The 27,172-nt window shown below is 35.8% G+C and overlaps 1 protein-coding gene across 4 annotated transcripts in view; it reads right to left on the reverse strand.

Moving 5' to 3' along the window:
• The window catches only part of LOC131164181 (enhancer of polycomb-like protein 1), a 77,973-nt gene extending 57,178 nt beyond the window's left edge, over positions 1-20,795 (reverse strand). Inside the window, exons 1-6 of one of the 4 annotated variants that reach the window (XM_058121177.1) lie at positions 20,531-20,795; positions 19,877-19,950; positions 18,791-18,977; positions 18,219-18,348; positions 18,022-18,124; positions 5,237-5,360 (exon numbers count right to left, since the gene is read on the reverse strand). In XM_058121177.1, the coding sequence (XP_057977160.1) occupies positions 5,237-5,360; positions 18,022-18,124; positions 18,219-18,348; positions 18,791-18,952 (519 nt within the window). In that variant the 5' untranslated portion in view covers positions 18,953-18,977; positions 19,877-19,950; positions 20,531-20,795. Of the gene's footprint in view, positions 1-5,236; positions 5,361-18,021; positions 18,125-18,218; positions 18,349-18,790; positions 18,978-19,876 lie in introns of all 4 variants that reach the window. The other 3 variants (XM_058121179.1, XM_058121178.1, XM_058121180.1) reach the window with 3 other exon arrangements.
• Between the last annotated feature and the right edge of the window lie 6,377 nt (positions 20,796-27,172).

The raw sequence follows: 27,172 nt of genomic DNA on the forward strand, positions 1-27,172 counted from the left end.
AATGCTGGACAAACCCAAGAGAATAGAGGAAAGCTAGAGTTGGATAGGGCTAAAAACTCAAAAGATAGATTTACAAGTATAAACCACCAAATGATCCAAAGCCCAAGACCGAGTATCTCTAGCTGAAGAAAGATGACAATTATTCAATAACGGCAACAAGGCGAAGAGTTCTATTAACTCTCTATTGTTTAGAGATCTTCTGAAGTGAAAGTTCCAAGAAACCAGAGGGCTAACCAAATCGACCACAAAGAATGAAATCATAGTATCTTGCTCTGAGCTCAATCGAACGAAAAGAGAGTAAGATGTAGATAAAACATCATCCCCCACCCACAGATCTTTACAAAAACGAATTTGAGATCCCCTCCCCACCACAAAAATTAATATGAGGAATCAATAAGGGATATTTTGGAGAAATAGATCTCCATGGACTCTCTGAACTCTGAAGAACATCACATACAAACAGTGGCATCCCACCCATTCACCCCCAACCCATGCTTGCTTCTAATCACTTTATGCCAAAGGGAATGATCTTCTAAGGGAAAATGCCATGACCATGTAGCTAGGAGAGCGATGTTTTTAGACACCAAATTTCCAAGACCCAGCCCACCCTCCATTTTAGACTTGCAGACCTCCTCCCACCTAATTAAGTGATCCCAAAAATCCCCAACTCCAGACCATAAGAAGCCTTTCATAATTTTCTTAATTTTTTTAGCAATCCCCACTAAAATTTTAAAGATAGACAAATAATATAAGGGGCTACTAGATACACAAGCCTGAATAAGGGTGAATCTGCCCTCCAAGGAAAAAGAGTGCCTCTTTCCAACAATAAAACCTCTTGGCCACTCTTTCCACCACAGAGTCCCAAAAATCCATGGATCTAGGATTGCCCCCTAAAGGGACCCCTAAGTAAGTCAAAGGCCACTCTAAAAGACCACAACACACCTTTGACGCCTGCTCCCTATCACACTCAAAAGGCACATCAATATTAGCTAGACCACCCTTCCCCAATTTTATTTTAAGCCCCAACAACCTCTCAAAGACGTGGAGGATACCCAAAATACATCTAAAAGGTCTATGGTCTTCTAGAAAGAAAATAGTATCATCTGCAAACTAAAGATGAGATACCACCACACCCTCTCTTCCCACTTCCAAATCTTTCACTAATCCCCAATCCACAGCCCTATCCACCATTCTACTCAACAAAACAGCTACTAGGACAAACAGAAAAGGAAAGTAGGTACCCTTGTCTAATGCCTCTAGAAGCCCTAAACCAAGACTTAGGTTTCCTATTCACAACCATCGAGATACATACATTCAATAAAACAACCCCTTAACCATTGTCGCCAATGCTCACCAAAACCCTTCCTCGCAAAAAATTTTGTCCAAACAACTCCAACTAACTCTATCGTAAACCTTCTCAAAATCCAATTTGAAGATGAATCCCCTCTTCTTTCTCCTTCAATATCCTCCACCACTTCATTAGCCACCAAAATGAAATCCACTATCTATCCCCTCCCCCCACAAAGCGCTCTGAGTTGTACAAATGGTCTTACAAGCACCACACTCAGCCTATTAGCAAGAACTGTGATAATAATCTTATACACACTAGAGACTAGACTGATAAGTATCTTAATGGATCTTGATATCTTAGGTACAAGGGTAAAAAAAATGGACTTAATGCACTCACTCAAAATCCCACCCCCATAAAATTCATCATAAATTTTAAGCAAATCATCCTTAATAGTATCCCAGCAACCTTGGAAGAAAGCTAAATTAAAACAATATGGACTCGAAGCCTTATCCCTATTCATCCCAAACACTACCCCCCCCCCCCCAACCTTCTCCTACTCAAGGTCTCTCTAACCAAATATTTGATCCCTGGAGATGGGTCCCACTCTAAACCCTCAACCATTGGTCTACAAACCTCTTTTTCAAAATAAAGATTATCAAAAAAATTAGAGATCTCTAAGGCTATTCTATTAGGATCATTAATAATTCTCCCTCCTCGCACCTCCAACTCCCTAATCATAGTTTTCCTCATCTTTCCATTAGCTATTATATCGAAGAAGCCAGTATTACAATCTCCTTCTCTGACCCATTTAAATTTGGTCTTCTGTCTCCAACTCCTTATTTCCTTGAAAATCACCTGTTCCAGATCATTCTTTAAAGAGATTCGTTTTGTCTCCTCACTTTCCGAAGGGTTAGTCTCCTCTTCCTTTCTATCCAAAAAAATGCAGCTCACTTAAGAAGCTGGCTTTCCTAATTCTAACATCCCTAAACACCTCTTTATTCAAAATTTTCAATTCTCCTTCAAATGTTTCAACTTCCTCATAAACCTAAACCCTTCCCAACCCTTCCTTGTGTCTTCAACCCACAAGCTCTTCACCTAGGGCTTAAAAGAGGCATGGTCCAGCCACATATTCTCAAACCTTAAAGGAGTGGGACCCCGTGAAACCCTACTAGATTCCAGCATAATGGGGAAGTGATCAAAAGTAGGCCTTGGGAGAACAATTTGACAAAGGTTAGGGAATTCATCCTCCCAATCACTAGAGCCACCACTCTAGCGCCCCCCATAGACCAAGTGAAGGTAGCATTACTCAAAGGGAGATCTCTCAAGCCACACTCCCTAATAAGCATATCAAATTGTTGCATACTAGCATTAATTCTGCACCTCCCCCCCCCCCCCTCTCTCTTCCCACAAACCTAGCTGCATTAAAATGCCCTTCGCTACCCACCTAGGAGAGCAACACACAAATATAATAGAACTCATCCCAGAAAACATTCCTAAGATTGAGTCTAGGAGGACCATGCATAGAGGATACCCACCATTGACCCCTCCCTTTCACTTCAACAAGAACAAAGAGGGGAAAGAACGCCACTAAGTTATCCACTTTCAAGAGACTATGAATCCCACATGACAAAAACACAACCAAAGGCGCCTCAAGAGGATAAAATGTCCCATTCCCTATGTTGACCATCCCAAGTCCTCCTAATAATCCCTTGATTGATCATCTCCATTTTTTATTAAGTCAATACGATGTCCGAGGAGTTTTTAGAAAACATTTCCCTAATTAAGATCCTTTTCCTCTCACCCCTAGACCCAACTGATAATCTTCATAATTTAACCCACTCTCCACCCTTCACAATCCCCACCCCCCCCCCCCCCCCCAAAAACCCCTAATTAATAGAGGAACATTAATGAAAAATTGGGAGGTTCTAACATCACTTCTAGCATGAGAGATTTGATTCTTTCATAAGGGATTGTGATTTAAGGGATACTCCTCTTGCTAATGAGCAGCTCAAGTAGTTGATGCTGAAAATAGATCAATATACTGGGATTGACAGACTCCTATTTCCTACAAATTGGGAGGGCCTTCCCTAATCTTTTACTGAAGAAGTAATTCTTAGAGTGATTTCTAATCACTGCCCCTTTACACCATGTCTGGTTTGCAAAATGGAATAGGGTAGGAAAGGAATGGAATGAAAATTTGAACGAAGAGCATAACGAAATCAAGTGATATATTCAAGTCCATTCCCCTCTATTCCATTCCATTCCTACCGACCGCATACAGTTAGTACTTGAATCAAACCCTATAAAGTGGGGTCCAACCATATTTTGTTTTGAAAATATGCGATTGACAGATGACACATCACGACTTTTGGAGGCTGGCTAGTGAGTGGTGGAAGTGCAATGTCGAGGGGTGGGAAGGGTTTCGTTTTATGATAGGAGTGAAGCTTTTTTGAAAGATAAACTTTTAGAACTTGAAATTCAAAGGTTTAAAAATAAAATAAAATAAACAACTTATAGGAACTTGGTGCTATAGATCAATTAGCTAAGGAGGGGCTTCTCTTAGAAGATTTAGGTGGTGTTTGGTTCACAAAAAGTGGGTACTAGTAATATAACATTCCAATAATGTGATAGTATACCCATGTTTGGTTGACAAATTAAAATTTAAGATTCCAATCATCTTCCATTTCCAGTTATATTATTTAACCATATTTTGGGAAATCTTATTACCATTTAATAGGTGGTATTGTAGTTTTCCCAAATAAGCTAATTTGTGATTCTTGCTTTCATGGTCAAGAACTTGCAGACAGGGTAGACAATGAAATTGCAGATGGGAGCCATGCCATAGAGCCTCTCAGCTTTGTCATCATGGAAGCTGCAAAGGGAGAAGGTGAGGATGGGGTAGATGGCAAGTAGGTGGAGCAACCAGTCCAATGTCACAGCATAATCTGGCTTCCAGTGGCTGGGCAATGATTGACAGCAGAGAGCTAAGCATCGTCATCACATTCACCCTCATTGAAGACCAGATCCTGAATTTTCTGGCAATTTTAGAATTGGCGATTTCAATTTTCAGTATCATGGGAAGTGCCGACAATGAAGGTCAATCATCATCTTCGACAACCATTCCATTCAGCAATCCAGCAAAGAAGATGAGGATCTGAACTTTCCATCAACTGCACCCAGTAGCTCGTCAACACTAGGTCATTTCAGAGAGTAAATCTTCATCAGCTTGCCATTGATTGTTGGTCGGACCATGAAGTAAAGCGTCACCAGTAGCGGGTCAGCCTTGGAGTGGAACAGGCTCTTGCCAAGATTGAGGAAGATCATCTTCTTCTTTGGTGATGGTAGGGAGGAGTATCTAGGTTAAACAAAGGAAGCATAAAAATTTGATGATTAGTGAACCGAACATAGGAACGATATATGGATGGTAATATGATTAGTGAAATCCATGATTCATGTAATCTGAAACTTTCCCAAAACATTAAATTTCATGAAATAAACACTCCTTTAGTGGGTAGAAGGTTTCAGTGTCTTCTGAGTTTGGGCAGGTTCTTTTGAGGGGAGAGGTTAACCTTAGAGAAAAACTTGGGTGTAATTGCAAGCAATTTACCTTAAGAGTCATCCATCTAACATTATAGCTCATATAAGTAATTACAATAGTTAAATCGTCTATTAATAATACAAAAATTAAAGAAAAATGCATTCAGTGGAAGAAAAACAGAAGCTGTGTTAGATAAATAAATTCAACTGGTAACAGATGCAGGATTTGGCACTTAAAAAACTACCTCATTATTCAATATACCTAGTATTAATAACAAATTCTAACTACAGATGCCACTGACTACCCATTCCTGGTATTAATAACAATTCACAAAAATAAGTACCCAATGCCACTGAACAAAAACTAGGAGACAAAACTGAACCAAATGACAGAATAATAAATTTCACCTCCATAGCAGCATCAAGCTGTAGAAGTACAGGAATGGGTGAACCAAGAGTAGGAGTTATAACTCCAGCTCTTTCCCGAGCCTTATGATCTAATACCTCCAATTTGAACAGAAGACTCTCAAACCTGCACTGACAAGAACAGCTAAATAATCACAAACAGCAAAACCAACAAGGATGGCAACCAATCAAAAGCAAATAAAACATTCAAGTTATAGTAAACTTATACTAGATTACAATTTTAACAAATGTCACAAAGAAAGAATAAATTTTGACTCTAAAAGATTGTACACTCCAGGCATAGTTTGGGTATGAGCCACTACAGCAAAAATAGCAAGGAGACTGATACAATAAAGGAAAGCTAATCATTTTTTATAGAAAAAAAAAAATTCATTAGATAAAGAAAGAATTTACAAGGAGGAGAGAAGACATCTCCTTAACATAGTCTGATAAAATCCTCAGGAAAACCAAAAAGGAAGATTGAAAAAATAAAAAATGACAAAAGAAACTCAAGACATCCTAAGAAGAGACTTCCAATCGTGCTGAACATCTAAAACACACATTCCCTTGAAATTTTCATAGTCCATACACCATAAAGAAGCCATAAAAATTATCTTTTCTTACACCAACCAATATGGTAACTTCTTCCTTGCAAATATACATGTTTAAGTTCCTTCCACAAGCCCCAAAACACTGCAAATAAAGCACAATTCCAAAATGCAATTCCTCCCTTCTTCCTCCCAAACCGCACAAAAGAAATTCCTAAGAACTCCTCCTCTGTTCTAGGGCAAACCCAGCTTTCTTCAAAGTAATTGAATAACTTGTTCCAAACCTTCCATGCAAAATTGCAATGCAGGAAAAGGTGTGAAACAGACTCTGAACAATTAAGCAAAGCATACATATATCAGGAAGGAGAGCCATTAAAGGTCTCCTCATTTGCAACAAGTCATTAGTATTTATCCTATTAAGCACAACCAACCAAAGAAACGCTCTGATTTTAGGGGGAATTTTGACCTTCCATTTAACCTTGTAAAGAGGAAAAGAGAAATTTGTCCCAACCAAGAATTCAAAAAAAGATTTACAAGAATAGACTCCTAAAGAATCCAACAACCAATATCGACTATCATTTTCAGAAGATAAAAGAGAGTAAATCATTATTGCCCAATCACTGCAACCTAAGTATTTCATAAACCAAAAAGAAACCTTGGGTAGAATTAGCCATCCTGTTAGATTACCACCTTTTACGTAAAAGCTATAGCAATTAGGTAGTGCAAACAATGTATATCAAGCTTTAACACTCACCTCACGTGCATCCCAATTGCACTTTGAGAGATAAACAACACCCATTACAGGGAATAAGATAATTTTTAACCCAATAAACAATAAAAGCAGGCAACAAAACAAGAACCCATGCTCCTGGCAACCATAGTTCTGATACCATGTTAGATTATCACATCACCTAAAAGCTTATGTTTTTTTTTTTTTTTTTTTTTTGATAAACAAAGAAATTTATTAGAAGAGATAAGAATGTGCATCAAAAGAAAAAAGTGGAAAAGAAAAGAAACAACCAGGAGCACAAGAAATCCTCCCCTTACAACAATAACAAAAAATTAAACTAGGAGATCATCACAATCTGAAAGCCAACTCAATGAAGCAGAGCCAACCAGTCCCACTGCAGGCCTTCCTGAGAAACATGATGAAACCATTAGCTGACACCCACAGTGATGCAAGATAAACCACTCTACTCCAAACCAAATGATTAGCTGTGGCCACCCCTTTGACAATCTTGGTGTTTCTCTCCAAACAAACACACCAATTAACAGCCATAATAGTGCATCGCCACAAGGCTTTCCTATCCTCCTTTTCCAAAACCTCTAAATGTGATAGAACAAAAAGCCTTCAAAGTGAAGAGACAAGTCCAGTCTTCATAGTTCTGATATTTAATTTAAAAAATCATTATATTGCAGCTACTTGATTGGATTTACAGTTCCAAGTGGAGGTGCAAATTCTCCACAAAAAAATTCTAGAACAAATTATACAAATTTATTATAAATGAAACTTGGGCATCTCAAACCTGCACTGACAAACAAGGTAAATAATCATAAACAGCAAAACCAACCAGGATGGCAACCAAACAAAAGCAAACAAAATGTTCAAATTATTGAAATTTTATCCTAGATTACAATTTTAACAAATTTCACACAGAAAAAATAAATTTCTATGACTCTAAAAGATTGTACACTCCAGGCATAGTTTGGATATGTCCCACTACAGCAAAATAACAGAGCAACTCATACAAATTTCACTACCTATATAACTAACTCTGGTATGATCCATTAGTAATATTGTGTCCACACTCCACAACAAAATGGAGTTGCCGAGCATGAAAACAAACATATTCTCAAAGTCACTCAAACTCTATAGTGTCAAATGAATGTCCCAAAAGTGTTTTTGGAGTGATGTAATGCTCACTACCTGCTCTCTCATCAATAAAATGTTATCCTCTATCCTTGGTGGTAAAATCCCATATTCAGTTATCTTCCCTAAGGCTCCTTTGTTCTCCATTCCTCCTCATACAGTCAGTTTGTGTGTCCATTGTCCATCAGTTAAATCCAAGAAAGGATAAGTTGGATCCTTGTATCATCAAATGTTTTTTTCTCGCCTATTTTATACTCAAAAAGGTATATCAATGTTATAGCCCTACTTTACATTGATTCCTTGTCTCTATTGTTCTCACCTTTTTTGAGTCTACATCATATTATGTTTCCTTGAGACCTGTTAACCTTGATGAGTCCCTTCCTCGACATAGCCATCCAAATCCTACCCTGTCATCTCTAACCAGTCCTCCTACATCTTCATCCAGTTTAAGCCTTTCTTGCCACTTGGATGGTCCCAATTTGCAGGTGTACACACAGCAATCAAGGGAAGAGAACCTCCTTTAGCTTCCACTTCTACACCTCTAGTTCCCTCATCAAATTTTCCTATTTCCCAAGTGGTTGATCCTCCTATTGCTGTTTGAAAAGGTAAACGCACTTGTACCTAACATCCAATCTCTAATTTTGTTTTTTATGATTTCTTGTCACCATCATATTACTGTTTTTTACTACCATATCTTATGTTGCTCTTCCAAAGTCTATTTCTGAAGCCATGCCCCATTCTGTGTGAAGGAATGCAATGATTGAAGAGATGCATGTGCCACAAGAAAATGATACTTTGAAGTTGGTACCTCTTCCTCCTAGTAATCTATGGTTGGTGGTTGACACCATGAAGGTCAGTCTAGGTGGTTCTGTGACTTGATTAGAGCCTCTAGAGGCCTACCTTGTTGCTAAGGGATATACTCAAGTGTATAGTTTGGATTATTGAAACACATCCTCCCTAATAGCCAAACTTACCTTAGTGTGTTTGTTCATCTTCTTGGCTACCACTTGTCACTGGCCTCTACATCAATTAGATGTGAAGAATGCCTTCATGCATGGTGATCTTGAGAAGGGGATCTCTATGGCGTGATCACCTAGGTTTATTGCTCAAGGGGAGTTAGGCATAGTGTGTTGTCTCAAGAACTCATTATATGGTTTAAAATAGTTTCCCAGAGCATTGTTTGGCCGATTCAATGTTGTAGCACTTAAGTTTGGCCTTCAACAAGATGCAATAGATCACTTTATATTTTATCAACAAAACTCCATTACGTAAGATTTTTACTTATTGTGTATGTAAAAAATATTATGATTAACGATGATGATAATCTTAGTGCCTTAAACATTTTCTAAAGACTATGTTTCAGACCAAAGATTTGGGACCATTTAGATGCTTCTTGGGTATAGAAGTATCCAACTCTCATATGGTAACCATTTTGTCATAGTGGAAATATGCTCTTGATCATTTGGATAATACTAACTATTGGGATCCAAACCTGTTAATACACCCATGGGTCCTAATAGCAAGTTAGTGCCAAATATGGTGATTTGTTGTCTAACCCAAGGTGGCACCGAGACTTGTTGGAAAGTTGAATTATCTCACAGTTATTCAACCTAATATGTCTTTTAAAACAAGTGTTGTGAATCAATTTTTGGATTCTCCAAGGATGGGTCATTGGGATGCAGTAATTCACATATTGAGATATCTCAAAGGTGCACCTAGGAGCGGTCTCTTGTATCAGGATCGAAATCACAATCATACTCAAGGATATATTGATACAGATTGAGTCGGGTCACCTTCCAATAGAAAATCCACAACCAAGTACTATATCTTTGTTGGTGATAATTTGGCTTATTCAAGGATATATTGATGTAGATTGAGTCAGGTTACCTTCCAACAGAAGACCCAAAATCAAGTACTATATCTTTGTTGGTGATAATTTGGTTTCTTTGAAGAGTAAGAAACAAATAGTGGTGGCCAAGCAAGTCTTGACTCAAAGTATAGGCTCATGGCTCACACTATAAGTGAATTTTCTTAGTTAAAGAACATGTTGAAAGAGCTGAGTTTTCCACTCTCAATCTACGGATTTGATGTGTTTAATTAAGTAGCCATTCATATTGCCTCCAACCCAATATTCCATGAGCAGACAAAACACATTAAAATTGATTGCCACTTTGATTAGGATGAACTAGTGTAGAAGCTCATTACCAAAACTCGTGAAATCTGATTTGCAGTTTGTTAATTCAATCACTAAAGCCTTGAGAGCTGCTTGTGTTAAATTCATTTTAGGAGTATATGATATTTATGCTCTAGCTTGAGGGGGAGTGTTAATGGTTATTTTGGTCATTTAGCATTTTCTCTTTTAATTTGTCTTTCCTTTTAATTGAAACAAAGGATTATTACAAAGGCTGTTTAAATTATATGAAAAACTAAACTTACAACACCAATGTATTTAATCATTCATGTCTAAATTTTTTTTTTTTTTTTTTGTATAATAATTAATAATAAAATTTAATTGATTTATGAATTATTTTATTTATATTAACTAATTAACTGAATATTTTTAATGCATATACTATATTACGAATATCTTTAGTACACATATTATATTACAACTATTACACCTCATACACTACATAGATGTATTTAATTTATAATATATCAGTCCTCAAACGTACATTAATCATATCTATTAACCATTTCTTAAGTTTCAAAAAAGAATTTTGTGTTTCACTACTAACTTCCATCATTTTTTCAAATTGAAATCAAGATTTCCATCAAAATTTCTGCACTTTTGGAGCTTCAAAATTTTAATCCAAATCGAAATTTAATACCTTGATTGGTATGTGTTTGACATATATTATAAATAGAAAGAGAGAACCACGGTTGAGATTAGGTTTTCCATTTTATCCAATTGTTCAATAGTCATAAAGGTATTTTGGTATTTTGCATTATTAAACCAGTGATTTAAAAGGCGTAATTGAGGTGCGCCTTGAAACGATTTTGGCCTAAAACGCACCAAGGCGTAAGTGGAAATGCGTAATTCCACAAATGCGTAAGCCTCAAATGAGAAGGCATATGCATCGGGCAAAAAAGCTCGCCTTTTTACGCCTCAAATGCAAGGCGTACGCCTTCTGGGATTCTTGGTTTAAAACATATATTTAAAAAGCCAAAACCCAGAAAGCACCTAAAACCCTATCCTCCCTCTCTCTCCTGCGAAGATTCTTCTCCTCTGCTCTCTCGATGAAGTCTTTGCTCTCTTTGAAGCCTCCAGTCTTCTCCTCTCTCGACGATTCCTCTCGACAAAGCTTCAGATCTCTTGACAAAGCTTCTGCTCTCTCGCCTATTCCTCTCTCTGCGAAGCTTCTTCTCCCTCTCCAACGACTTGATGACTACCTTCAACGATTCGTCCAAGCTTCTCGTCCATCTCCGACGATTCCTTCAAGCTTCTCATCTCTGTTCGATGGGTCGAGGGTCCCTTCCAAGCTTTGATCTAAGGTTTTTGTTTCAGATTTCAATTTTCATTTTTCAGTTTTAAGTTCTTGCTGCACCTGCTGAAACATGTCTGAAGCTGATTTCAAGGGGACAAACAAAGGTTTTGTTTGGAAATACATAAAAGAAGTTGATGGAGAAAAATATTTTAGATGCTAATTTTTTTATCAACATTGTAGTGGGACTATCACAAGATTTAAACATCATTTGGCTAGTACAAGGAAGGGAATGAAACCTTGCCCAAAAGCCCCTCAAAACGTGAGTTATGAGTGCAAGATTGCTCTTGAAAAATTCCAAGAAGAGAAGGGTAAAAGAAATAAACTTCTTGAAGAAACTGGGTTGGGTCCAGGAGGAGGGACTCAGAGTGCTATGTCTCAATTAGTTGGAGATATTGAGCAGCTAAATAGTAGGAGTGGCCATACTCCTAGGGCTAGAGGTCCAATGGATAAGTTTTCATTTTCAAAGAACAAACAATCCACTCTAAACTCAAAATAAAAGAACGAAGAAAGAAACCAAGTGTGTAGGAAAGTTGGCCGTTGTGTGTTCAACAATGCTTTACCATTTAATTTGATAGATGGCGTATATTGACATGTTATGGTGGATGGTATTGCTAATTATGGGTCAGCTTTCAAGCCTCCATCTATGCATGAGATGAGGACGTGGATCCTTAAAAATGAAGTGAAAGACATCGATAGCATGTTGAAAGACCACAAAAAAGCTTGGAAGGAATATGGACGTTCTATCATGGTTGATGGATGGACTGATGGGTGTTCAAGGGTCTTGATTAATTTCCTTGTGAATATTCCTACTAGTACATGGCTTTTAAAATCCATTGATGCTTCTGATTCTATAAAAATTGGTGATTTGATATTTAAGTATATGGATGAGGTGGTTGAGGAAGTTCGTGAGGAGAATGTTGTGCAGGTAATAACTGATAATGTGAAGAACATGATAAATGGGGGAAAAAAGCTTATGGAAAAGAGGGAGAAGCTCTATTGTACTCCATGTGCTGCACATTGTTTGGATCTCATGTTAGAGGATACTGCAAAATTGAATCCATGCAAGCACAATCCTAAAGGCTAAGCAAGTTATGAAATTATTTATAATCATTCCTAGGTACTTGCAATGATGAGGAAGCATTTCACCAACAACAAAGAACTCATCCACCCTGCAGCGACGCGCTTTGCTACTACATTTCTTACAGTTCAGAGCATTTACAAACAAAAGTGAGGCCTTCAATCTATGTTCTCTTTGGAGATGTGGTGCACTTCTACATATGCAAAAATGAATGAAGGTATAAGGAGTCGCTCAATAGTTTTATTTGACCAACATTTTTGGCCACACATGGCGTATGTTATCAAGAGTGCTGTCCCTCTTGTGTGTGTTCTAAGGGAAGTTGATTCTAACGAAAGACCAGTCATTGGGTTTCTCCATGAGATGATGGATTCGGTGAAGGAATAAATTGCTGCAAATTTTTCTAGAAATGAGAAGAAGTATGAACCCATTTGGAGAAAAATAGATGAAAGATGGACTCCACAACTTCATCACCCTTTACATGCTGCAGGATATTATTTAAATACCCAATTGCGTTATAAGGAGAACTTCTCTGATTGTGAAGAAGTGAAGAAAGGAATATTTGAATACATGGATAGAATGTTGACATATGAGGAGAGGCTAGCTGCAGACATCCAATTGGATTTGTTTGATAATGCACAAGGGGATTTTGGGACTCGAGTGGCTGTTGACTCTAGAATATTGAGAAGCCCGAGTAAAAATAATATTTCAATAAAAATTAGTTAATTAGTAGTACTCTATCCTTGTTTCTTCTTATAACTTGGAACTTAAACATGTTCTTTTTTCTTTTGTAGCTAATTGGTGGAAGTGTTTTGGAACAAAGACCCCAGAATTGATGAACCTTGCTATTCGTGTTCTTAGCCTGACATGTATTGCTAGTGGATGTGAGAGGAATTGAAGCATATTTGAGCAGGTTCTTAGTTCTTACTTCTTACAACAACAACAACAACAACAAAACCAAGCCTTAGTCCCACTAAGTGGGGTCGGCTATATGAATCCTTTTCCGCCAATTTATGCGATCATGGACCATTTCTTTTGATAGATTCAAAGATATTAAATCCTTACTCACTATCTCCTCCCAAGTTATTTTAGGTCTACCCCTACCCCTTCTACTGCCCCCCACAGTAACTAAGTCACTCTTCCTCACAGGTGCACTATAAGGCCTACGTTGCAAGTGTCGATACCATCTGAGTCGTCCCTCCCTTATTTTGTCTTCTATAGGAGCTACACCTAACTTACCACGAATATGTTCATTCCTTAATTTATCTTTCAATGTTATACCACTCATCCATCTAAGCATCCTCATCTCGGCAACTTTTACTTTTTGAATATTATGTTTCTTCGTCGCCCAACATTCTGATCCATATAGCATAGCTGGTCTTATAGCTGTTCTATAAAACATCCCTTTCAATTTTAAGGGTATTTTACGATCACATAGAACACTTGAAGCACTTCTCCATTTTACCCAACCTACTTTAACTCTATGCATTACATCATCTTCAATTTCTCCTTCAGCTTGCATAATAGATCCAAGGTATCGAAATCTACAAGTGTTATTTATTTCTTCATCATTAAGTTTAACTTTGTCTCCTATATTCCTCCTATCATTACTAAATTACATTTCATATATTCTGTTTTATTTCTACTTATCTTAAAGCCTCTAGATTCCAAAGCTTCTCTCCATAATTCTAACTCAGCCTCTACTCCATCCCTAATTTCGTCAATTAATACAATATCATCTGCAAACAACATACACCATGGAACCTCCTTTTGAATACTCTTAGTCAATTGGTCCATCACTAAAGCAAAAAGATAAGGACTCAAAGCAGATCCTTAATGTACACCTATGGTAATTGGAAATTCTCTAGTTTCTCCATCGATAGTCTTTACACTAGTCATTACTCCATCGTACATATCCTTAATGACATCGGTAGACCTACAACATACACCCTTTTTTTCTAAAACCCACCATAGAACTTCCCTAGGTATCCTATCATATGCTTTCTCAAGGTCAATAAATATCATATGCAAGTCCCTCTTCTTTTCCCTAAACTTTTCCATTAATCTTCTTAAAAGATAAATAGCTTCTGTGGTAGATCTCCCAGGCATAAAACCAAATTGATTTTCTGAGATCTTTGTTTCTAACCTTAATCTTTGTTCAACTACTCTTTCCCATAGTTTCATCGTATGACTCATAAATTTAATTCCACGATAGTTATTACAATTTTGAATATCTCCTTTATTTTTGTATATAGGTATTAAAGTGCTTTTTCTCCATTCATCTGGCATTTTCTTAGTTTTTATAATTGTATTAAATAAATTAGTTAACCATATAATTCCGTTATCACCCAAGTATTTCCAAACTTCAATTGGGATGTTATCTGGTCCCATAGCTTTCCCATTTTTCATCTTTTTTAGTGCAAACTTAACTTCGTTAACTCTAATTTTGCGAATAAATCTTATATTTTTAGTCTTTTCCTCATTTGACAATTCTAAATTTAAGCCTTCTATTTGGTTTTCATTAAACAACTTACTAAAGTAACTTCCCCATCTTTCTTTAATATCTTCGTCCTTAACCAAGACAATATCATCCTCACTTTTTATACATTTTACATTTCCTAAGTCCTTGTTCTTCCTTTCTCTAGCTTTAGCAAGTTTAAATATATCTCTTTCCCCTTCTTTTGTACCTAATCTATCATACAAACTATTAAATGATATATGTTTAGCTTCACTAACGGCCTTTTTTGCATCTTTTCTTGCCTCCTTATATTTTTCAAAGTTATCTCTGTTTCTACATTTTTGCCACGTTTTATACCAAATTCTTTTTGTCTTTATGATTTTTTGTACATCTTTATCCCACCACCAACTTTCTTTGCTATTTGAGAATCTTCCTCTTGATTCGCCTAAAATCTCTTTTGCTATCTTTTTAATAGAGCTAGCTAATCTATTCCAAAGAGTATTTGAATCTATCCCATCCTCTAAGGTCCAATCCCCATCTTTGATCATTTTATCTTTAAATTTTATTATATTTTCTCCTTTTAGGTTCCACCATCTAGTTCTCCTACACTGGTTTATTTTATCCTTTTTCTTCCATTTTTTAATGCATATATCTAACACTAAGACTCTAGGTTGTGTGGTTAGACTTTCACCTGGAATAACTTTACAATCCTTGCATGATAAACGATCTACCCTCCTAGTTAAAAAAAAATCTATTTGACTTCTATTTTGTCCACTTTTAAAGGTTATTAAGTGTTCTTCTCTCTTCTTAAAGCAAGTATTCATTATACTAAAATCATATGACATAGCAAAGTCTAAGATCATCTCCCCAGACTCATTTTTGTCTCCATATCCATATTCTCTATGTATCCTTTCATAATTTTTATTATCTCTTCCAACGTGTCCATTCAGATCTCCTCCTATAAATATTTTCTCAGTCCCTGGTATGTCTTGCGTAATACTATCTATATCTTTCCAAAATTGTCTCTTAAGATTTTCTGCTAAGCCAACTTGAGGAGCATAAGCACTAATGATATTTATTATCTCTTGTCCTAATACCATTTTGATTTTTATAATTCTATCCCTTACTCTAGTTACATCCACAACGCTATCTTTTAAGTTTTTGTCTATAATAATACCTACTTCATTCTTATGTTTTTCTTTTCCAGTGTACCAAAGTTTAAATCCTGATTTATCGATTTCTCTAGCTTTCTCCCCCACCCACTTAGTTTCTTGAAGGCAAATTATATTAATTCTTCTTCTAATCATTGTATCCACAATTTCCATGCTTTTACCCGTAAGTGTCCGTATATTCCAAGTTGCTAATCTAATCCTAGTTTCCTGAACTAACGTCTTTACCTGCCCATGTCCAGAATGATGCAGGAACCCTCGCATATTTGACACCGTACCCGGGCGCCAACACGGCGCGTCGCTTCAAGGCGACGACCTAGCCCACCCTCGCCCACTTTTCGCTACACCCGAGTGGTTCAAGTGCAACGCGTCACTCGTAGGGGACGCCCCAGCAAATATTCGGTAAGGATTCATATCATAGTGATCTGACAAATTTTACGCTGGCTATCAGCTACCTAACGCAACCCTCCTCCTTAACCCAGGCTTGGGATCGGCTGTGTGTGAAAAAATTAGGACATTAAGTGCATCACAGGCGGAGTTAGTTCTTACTTCTTACAAATGCCATGTTATTATGGTTTCACTCAAATATGAAAATATCTTCTAATTTCTAAAAATTTAAATGGCTTAAACTCAATTGTAGATTCATACGAAAATGAGGAATAGATTAGAGCACAAGAGATTGAATGCTCTAGTTTACATCAAGTACAACACCAAACTGAGGGAGAGAGCTATAAGAAGAATACAGAATTATGATCCAATATTGGTGCCAGAAGTAGCTTCAGATGATGAATGGATCACAAAGAAGGAAGAACCTATCCTCCCAAAAGATACTTCTTGGGTTGATGAAAATCTCCTAGATGTTGATGCTATTAGAGCTTTGCCCGTGGTACCTCTTGATGGAGATGATGCTCAAGCAACACAAACTTCTAGTAGCTCGCATTCTAATCTTCCTAGCAAAAGGAAGATTAGTGATTATTGTGAGAACTTGAGTACATACATATCAATAGTCATTTTTGAATCTACTAATTTATAATTTTTCATTTCTCCTAACTCCTAACCTATAGCTTTATTGAATATGTAGGCACTCAAGACAAAGGCAAGAGGCTAACATTGGACACAATTGAGGAAGACGATGATGTTGAAGTGGGAAAGGAATTTATTAGTGGAAGAACTCTTATTATAGATGATAATGATGAAGATGAGGACATTGATGAAGATCTTGATAGTTCCCTCCGAACTTTTTTTATTAAGATTTAGATTCTTAGAAATTAGAATCCTGGATGACGAGATATTGTGATGCTGTATTTTGGCTTTTTTTCTTCTTTTTGTAAACTTATGGCTTATTTTCAACATGCATTATTTGAGTTTGTTAGCTAAAATTGGCATATGATACTTAAGAATTATGTTTTTATTTTTTTCCTCCATTATTCTAACATTTTTCTCATTTTTATACTATGTATAATTTTTTTTTTTAATTATTTTAAAAAATACAGTCCCAAAATGCTTACGCCTCAACCCCTTGAGGCTTACACCTCGCCTCGCGGAGGGTAAAATGCCTTGCCTTACGCCTTCGCCTTTTAAAACACTAGATCAAACTATCATTTATAGATGCAATCCAAACATGAGACAAGATAACTATCATAGTCAGTTCAGTCCAATCCCAAAAACCTAAGCCATCAAAACAAATGTACCCTAAATGGACAAATCCTCATTTTCATATAAATAGAAACACTCATTACTAGTTATAAGTAAATGAATTCACAAGAAGCTAATGGTCGTACCAAAGATAAAAATCAATTAAGATGCTTTGGTCACGGCAATGGAAGTCAATGACAACATCAGTAAGCCCTAAACTAATTCAATTTCAAGGTGCAAAAAAGGCAAGCGAGAAACAAGGAAAAATTAGCATCAAGACAATGAGATAATAAAAAAAAAAAAAATGTAATATGATACTTATGAGAAAGAAAAAAATTGTTTAAAGCTACACACAAACAGGAAAAGACAACAATTTAACTCAGTTCCAGTTAAATATCATGTTTTGACAACTCTAGCCCTCATCTAAGTACAAAAATATTGTCCATCTGAATGATATGAACAAAAATCACAATGAGCAAGAAAATAAAGTCAAAAAAAAATGTGCACATGCAAATCAACATAATAATCACATTTAGCATTATTACTTGTCGTTTGTAATTATCTTCCTTTCATTATTGAACTCTTCAAGCCAATCCTCATCCTCATTGTCTAAGTCATACTCAACAAATTCTCCAATCTCGGCACGAGCTAACAGTAGTCAAAAAAGTTTTAGTTAGCCTTCAGAAGGAAAATGCCTCTTTCTTTTTGAAAAACAACTGCAACTTCTCCATCTGTCACAAACCTCCTCTTCCACGCAAATATGATGTTGGTTGAGTGAAAGTGCTGGAATAGTCTCTTTCATATGTATCCACAAAATCAAACTGTGGTGTAGGGATTTCAGAAGCCGATTTCTTGCTAGGAATTTGATGTACCTACAGGAACAACTCCATTAAAAGTATAATCATGCATGAATTTATCCAAAGCACAATGTTCATACAATTGCAATACATGCAAGACACATGCCAACTCCTTATGGATCAAATGTAGGAGTGGTTGATATAAGGAGATCATTATACAATGATATAAGAGTAAACTACAATCATCGCTAGGCTAACCACTCATAAAGAATAAAATTAGTTCAACGAGCAATAAAGTAATAATAGATTAATGCTCTATTAGGAGACCCCCAAACATGCCAACTGCTCTTGAACCAAATAAAGAAAAAATTACCACGTTCCTTATTCCTGAACATTAAGGAAAGGTGATATTGCCATTGCCAGGAAGTGACGCCATTTGTGCACTTGCATGTTAAGTACCCAAAAAAAAACGACAGAGAAAATGCAGTCAAACAACATAATTTAATTAAATATATACCTCATTATCGGCCTCTGCAGCAGCAAGACGGAGTACCTGGGAGTTACGGGTAGAGGCGGAAGTGGGGGTCTCTTCAAAATCCTCAAAATCCTTGATGGATTTTACAATAGGAAGCTTCTTGTGAATGTCCAGAGGACGAGGCCTGAACGACAACCTACTCATGTCTACTCCTTTCAAGCCAAATGGTCTGAAATGAATGAACGAACAAACACATAAGAACAAGTACAACTAGCCACCCCCATTCTTTCTACTTTGTTTCCTCACTTCAATTGAAAAACATATCATCCAACTTTAAACAAACAACGCAAAAAAAGAAGAAAAAAATAGAGGGAAACTACTAGAATTTTCACAGAAATTAAGCATATTGGAAATTTAGGGTTTTGGAAATTCACCACTCGTGGGTGCTTCATTGAATTACAGACAAAAAGAGGATTGTTCAATATTGGATAGATGAGGAGAAAGTGAGTCCTTCAAAGAATCATTCTATAAGGACAAAGTGGCAGAGACACGGCACATCAGTCAATGGGGTGGGGTTTATGGTCTGATCACCTTCTGTAACTATGGGCAAAGAAAAAGAAATTTTTTTAACAAGGAAGTAAATGAATACATAAAAAGTAAGGTTACAAAAGGGTCTCAAACAAGATTTCAAAGAACTATTCCTACTTAAGCGGAGAAAAAGAAGTAGTTGGACACGTGGTCCAGAGGCAGATTATGGGGGGAAAAAATGATTTAGGCATTACTTGGAATGGAAGGATATGTAGATCACATTCCTTCGGAGTTATCATTTTTCTTGGAATGCAAAGAAATGAAGGTATGTAGAATAACAATTCTTTAAAAAGGTGTATTTCATGAAAGGCACAAATCTAACAAAAACTAATCGGATTTAAAGCCAGAATTGATCAAATACCAAACAAAAGACTTCAATAAAATTCACTTTTAATTCTATCTAGCATTGGATTTTTAAATAAATTGAATTCAATCAATTCTTGTTAAACATGATTCCAAGCATTGTGTCCTGGGAGAAGAACAACCTTATTGTATCAGCAAGCAGGCAGATTGAAGTTAATTGTGACCTAAGGAACGTACCAGGAGGCAGAGAAGCGGCAGCAACAGAGAAGAAAATTACAGCAACAGCAAAAAGAGAAAGACAGTAGCAGCAGCTGCAGACATCAATCACACTGGTGAAAACCTGCGAAATGGGGAGATGGAACAGCGAAGTACGAGAAGAAAAAAAGATGAAAATGGAGACGGAGCGAGGGAACAGAAAGAGCAAAATGGGCGTGCGGGCCGGGTCCGAGCGAGTCGACAACGGGCCGGGTCTGAGCGAGTCGAAACGAGCCGGGTCATAAACGGGCCATGTTAGATGGGTCACATATGCCAATCCTTAAACGGCGGATCACGGGTCACATTTAAAAATATAATTTATTTATTTTAATTTTTTTAAAAAAAATTCATAGAAAATGACATTTTTTATAAATGAAAAAAATACTGCATCTATTTTTTCGAAACAAATCACATGTTATTTTTTTTTTTTCGAAACAAATCAAACTTAAAATAAAAACATAATACAAAAATGGATTTAAAAAAACAGCTAGTTGTCTGCCTTGTATACTGGTTTTATCCCAAAGCTGATGAGATTTGCAGGCCAAAGAAGATGAAGTGAGAAGGTTCCCAAGGCTCTCAAAAACCTTTCAGATCCTTCTCACCCACAAAAAAAAATGAAAGAAGGAAAAAAGAAACCTGATCCATGGTGTGAATGTCCTGTGAATGAAGGAACATAACTTAGCAATGTGGAAAACCTAATCCTGAGAGGATTTTTTGTGTGGGTGGCGGCAGCAGCAGCGCCGGGCCGCCGGCGCACCAGCAGGAGGGAGTCGGGACGAGGGAGGCCGCCAGAGCCCAGAGGAGAGGACCGAGATAAGAGTCTGAGAGAGTGAGAGCCTGAGAGCCGAGAGGCTGAGAGGAGAAGCGCCGAAGGCCGTAGCGATTAAGGTTTTTTAGCCAGGGACAGGTGGACGGCCGTGACGTAGCATATAAAGGTCCAATAAACTCGGTTAATCCGTTTATAAACGGATCATCCCGTGACCCACCCATTTATTAAATGGACTGACTTGTCTAAACCCGAATCCATTTTAAATGGACGAATCCAAATAACCCGACGGGTCATGACCCATTTTGCCACCTCTACTCTCCATCACAAATTTGATTTCTTTCTCGTTTTTTCTTTCATGTTATTTTTTTAAGCTATGACTTAGGGCTCCTCGGTAAGCTATCAGGGATTTGAATTTGTATTAAAAAATATTGACTTTTTTAAAATTCACTATTTACATAAATTTAAATTTAATGATTAAAATTTATATTATTGAATATAATTTTATTGTACTTAAATTATTTAATTTTTATTACTACTAGGAACTAAAATCCCTAAAGATGAATAAATATTGTAATGTGATTATGATTTTTTATTGTAAATTATTATTTAAATTTTTTAATTTTAAATGTTAGCTATGTATCGCTCATTTTTCTTATTTTAAGTATTCCATTGAATTGAAATTATTGGTGCACAAATAAAGACGTATGCAGTATATGAAAATTTCACATTATAAATTTCAACTTTGGCTTGAATTCTTACAATATTTTATATTTATTTTCACACATTTGGGTGCAAGAAAAAAATTATGCATATATTGTCTTTATTTTACTAATAACGTGAGACGCATGACATATATGTTGCTCATGAAACGCTACTATTAGAATAAATTGTTCTCTCTTATGATGTAGAAAGTTGTCTGAAACCACATGCAAGATCTCAAGCTATGTAGTTTTATCCTTAAAAGGAGGCTCTTGTGAAATTATAAACTTGAATCGTCCTCAATTCTCAACTAAGGTGAAATTATAAACTCTCTTTCAATTCATCACTAGTACATAATCTCAATGTTCTAATATATTGTTTAGTTTTGACCTCTTCATTGCAAAGTACATAGGTTAATTGTTGAGGTGGTGCGAGGAGTACCTCTTCTCAAAATAGTCAATAAGAAATCTTTCTTAAAATTTTTTTAAAAAAAATCAATATAAAATTTAAATACATTCCAAGAAAATTAGAAATCCAAAAAGTAAAAATAATAATAAATTTCTTCTTTTATAATTATAAAAATCCTTAAAATTGTTTTAAAATGAGAAAAATATTCAAAAAATCCAAAATTTTCATAAAAATTTTAAAAATGGGAGAGTCTTAAATTCAAAAATAAATCTTAAAAAATCATTAAAATGAAATCCAAAAGAATAGAGAAAATTCTTATAAAATCCATAAAAATGTTACAAATCTTGAAAAAAATATTTTGAAGAGCATAAATGTCATGAGAAAATTTTGGCAAGTCCTTGACCTTTGAGGACCCCTCTACTTTCATCCTATTTAGTTAGTTTATCCATGATTCACTTTCACTATATACTTTCATTGTGTATCTTACATGTTATATGCTTTCTTGTCTTGCATGTGCATGTGTGTGTGTGTGTGTGGGAAAACTCTAAAATGAGGTTATGCAGTCCTCTACCACATCTTAAGGGATAAAAGGTCTAGTAGAGACAATTTTAGTGCACGCATTTCATGACTATTTTCTTTGAATGTTTGTTTGCGCATTCATTTGAGTAGACAATAGATTAACATGATCATTTGTGTGTCTTATCTATCTTTGTATGTATTTGCATGCTTTCTTCATTAAACTAAATTGACAGTCATAATAAACCTTCTTCTGGAACTTGGGGTTATGTTTTCGCATGCTTTTCAGAATTTGGAATTGATGGAGGTTTTTTTGTCCTACGCAAAACCTCCTAATATTTAAAGGTAAGGTAAGTAACACCCAAAGAATGAAATGCTAGAAAAGTACTCAATAAAGAATAAATTCTCTTAGGGATCCTTGGGGGTTATGTCTGTGTATACCTTTGGGGATCTAGAGCTAATGGTAGTTTTTATATTTTGCAGAACTATCTAATATCAAAAGACTAGGTGATTGAACAAAGAATAGAAGAATGCAAGTCTTGATTGGATGATTTCAAAGATAATCATAGGCTGCTAAGGTACCGTCCATTGGACGAGCATGTAGAGGGTGCTAAACTGTATTCCTAAACTTATTTGGTTATGCAAAACATTTACTATCAGTTCATTAGTAATGCCCCGAACCCAAAACTAGAGTCCGGAGTGTTATTTGAAATAAATCTCTGATACCCCCTCATGATGCCCCGAACCCACCAAGTGGGACCCAGGTGCCATGTGTTCTATTACCTGTACCTGGCATCTTAATCTTAAACATGCAGCGAAAATAACAACAATTCCTCAAAATATACCAGAGCTTCTACATCAATATACATCTCAAAAACATAACCCAACATCCAGTATTCACTAATATTTATAACTCTGAAAACATAAACATATTATAATCCCAAAAATTATAACCAAAGTTTATACACTCGCTCTTTTTCAAAAATGCTACACCAGCCCCGAGCACACTAAGCTCGATCATGTGAAGGTCCTGAAAAAGATAAAATTCTATATCGAATGAGACACATCTCAGTAAGCCAGAATAGATTAACACCAGTGTGTGGCTTTCATGAGGTTTGTGTACAAATATATATATATATATATATATATATATATATATATAATCATCATTTATACACATATCATAGTTATTAAAAAAACATTCTCTATCCCTACTCACATATATGTAGTGTATTTTAATAAAACAAGAGTTCCTAAGGATTAGGATGATTACCCGCCCATACAAGTAGCACCACTCTGCTCTGATACCTTATGCAACTCATAGTTACAACTGAAGCATATCAAGGCACTCACCTTACTCAGTAAGCCCTCAGGTGGATAATTTACCTCGTACTCACACACACATTCAAACAAAAGTTTACTAGTAGAAGTTACCGAGAATAGGGAAGATAAACCGCTCATACAAGTAGCTTTCCTCTGCCCTAATACGTTATGCAGCCCAATATGGCTACATCTGATACCTATTAGGACACTCGCCTTTCTTAGTAAGCTCTCTGGTGGAAAGTATACTTCGCCCCAAATAAATATGATACTACAATATAAAATTCATTTTTACTTTACTCTGTATCTGTTATCTCTGTAATATACATCTTTTCATGTTCTCAATAGTTCATATTACGTAGTTCACTTTCATAGTTCACATTACGTGAATCTCACATATATAGTCCACATTGCATGGATCTCATGTATAGTCCACCTTACGTGGATCTCATGTATAGTCCACATTACGTGGATCTCGTGTCATATACATCATCTGTAACAGTCCATATTACGTGGATCTCGTGTAAAGTCCACATTACGTGGGTCTCATGTAAAGTCCACCTTACGTGGATCTCATGTATAGTCCACCTTACGTGGATCTCATGTATAGTCCACATTATGTAAACTTGAAACTTTTCCCATACATTGAAATGATTAAACTAATTAGTAATTAGAGCTAAACGAGTATTGATAAAGAAACAAATTAAATTAATTCATATGTGATATACGTGCAGATTGGAGACCCGCTGGCATTACATAAAAGGGGAAGAACACAAAGAACAGTGCCCATGCGCCAAGGTAAGTGCACTCCTGGCAAACCCCACCCCCACATACCTAGATTTTAAGGACACCTCACCCCCACCACAGGTCCACAAAAGCAACAGGGGCAGAGCCTCGATCCTCGAGCCCAAGAGGCAATCACCACCAATTTTGTGGTTGTGAATATATCGTCTCTAGCTCTCGTTTCCTATTCTCCTTTAGGCTTCAACAGGTGTGGGCCGACGTGGGCATTGTGATGGATCAGGATCGATCTATTTAATTAATTGAGACCATGGAAATTATTTAAGAAGCAAACAAATAAAGAGGCAACCAGCTGCCTGGAGTATTATTAGTTTAGTACCCTAGGTTGTGTACTACTGCTGCTGGCTTGGCTAAACATAGGAAGAACTTTTGTGACTTGCAGGTTTGGGTTATGTTCTATTTACAAACGACATACTACCGAAAATTTGTTAAATTCCAATGCTTTCTTAACCTCCTCCCAAATAAATCTTCCAAACACTATAGCCTACAAGTAATATAGGAGCCTCACAACTCCTTAACTGATGATCTAACAACATTAAACTCCCAACTTAAGACCCAATTAGGGAAACAAAGATCAAAGGCATGTATAAAATCTAGTCAAAATAAAGATCTTTATGTATGTATGTATGTATGTATGTATGTGTGTGTGTGTGTGTGTGTGTGTGTATAAATTTAAATAGATTATAGTGTTTCAAAGCTTACTTTTTGTTGTTGTACCACTTATAAGATGCAGTCATTATTGGTTGGATTATTCTGAATTGTTTAATGTAAACACCTAGGTTTGGAACATATTTCTATGGAAAATGTCCTATTTACAGAAGAATTGCTGCCAAAATTTTTCAAAACTTCTATAATTTTGGAAAACATACTCCTATGGACTTTCATGCATATCATTGGCTTTATTTTTGAGTCATAAGGTTGTCTTGAGTACATTGAGCATCTGTATGGTGCAAAAATCTTCTGAATTGCATGCATTTATGACTTGTAAGTTTGGGAAATGTTCTATTTACAGATGACATGCTGCCGAAAATTTGTTAAATTTCTCTCAAAATAATCAAAGTCATATATCATATTTGTGAGAATGATTATAGTGTCCTGAATGTTAAAACATTTTTAAAAGGATGAGTGAAGTTCAAATGATTTTCAAACTTCATCTCTAAATTTACTTTTGCATATGTTAAGTGAAAATTCTATCAATAATGGACTCATTTGCATTATTTGATTATTATAGTTATTTTTGAGTCCTAAAGAAATCATGTAAACCATTATCAACATCACATTTTATTTTTTCATAGAACTATAGTCTGATATAGACTGTTTGTGGGATGCATAAATACATTACATTATTTAATGCTGATTATATGAAGATCTTGTGTACTCATAAAATTCAATAATTACTAGTTGGATTATTACAAACTGTTTAGTGTAAACACTCAGGTTTCGAACATATCTCTATGGAAAATGTCCTATTTATAGGGAAAATGCTGCCAAAATTTTTCAAAACTGATAAAACTTAGTTATTTAAAATAGTATCATTTTTTTTTAACCTTGTCCAAATGTCAGATTATTTTTTTTTCAAATCATTGATACATATAGTACGTATATGGTCAAAAATCGTATACTAATTTTTTTTTATAATCCTTAATTTGTAGGGTTTGCAGCTGTCACAACATCAACACGATGCCATGCACTATAGTCGGATGCAGCTTTTGATTTTTTTTTTTTTGTATTTTTTAGTATTTTTTTTTTGTCATATGAACATATGAGATTCATGTATAAAACATTCGGAATTTGTATAATGTATTTATATTTGATTTTGAATTAGACTTTTTAATAATTTATGAATATTTTTAATAATTATGGTTTAATGTTATCTATGTGAAAATATAATTACATATTTTCACAAGAATAAATGATTTAAAAAAATATTAATTTTAAATTATTAGTGATGGTTTCAATAGATATTAGTGAAGGATCAAAACTGTCACTAATACTATACTATTAATGACGAATATTGATCCTTCACTAATACTACACTATTAGTGACGATTTTGAAATTCATAACTAATACCTTACTATTAGTGACGAATTTGTGTAAAGCCAATATAGAATTTATAGTGACGGTATTGGGGTCTAAGTGACGGTTTAAAGATTTATCACTAATAATTAGTAGTAACGGCGGATATAGCAACTAATTTAAAACCAAGTAGTCCAGGCCTACTTGTCTAAGGTGCATCGAGTTAAGGCCATGTTCTTGCAAGTTAATTCCCCTTATTTAATGGTTGCTTTTCAAAGTTATAGCACACTTGCAAGCTATGCCAAGAGAGTACAAATCTTGTTAAGAGATTTTGGCCCAAAAAACCACCTTGTCTTTGAAGGTTGCCTCACTTTAGAGAGAACTTAAAAGCAACTTAGTGTTTGTTTTACAACCTAGGGAGATATTGAGTAAACAAACCCAGATGGTATTGAGGTTGGAGATTAAGCTTAAGAGTACCTACAATCATATAAATTCCATATCCATGTCCTTGACTCAATTCCTCAATTCAACCTAAACCTTTGCCCATAAGAGAATCCATGTTTTCCCTTCAAAATCTTTTGTACACGTCCTTTATCCAGGACCTCATCTTGATTTTGAAATCCTCTTAAATCAACCCTATAACCATGACAACCCCGTGGGAGGTATGAGAGGCTAGGTATTGCTTTTCATCAACCTACTACCAGGTAGCCACCAAGTTAGTGTTCATTATCTTGGTTGTCATTGGTAA

This window comes from Malania oleifera, chromosome 9 (genome assembly GCF_029873635.1).
Source record: "Malania oleifera isolate guangnan ecotype guangnan chromosome 9, ASM2987363v1, whole genome shotgun sequence".
NCBI lineage: Eukaryota > Viridiplantae > Streptophyta > Magnoliopsida > Santalales > Ximeniaceae > Malania > Malania oleifera.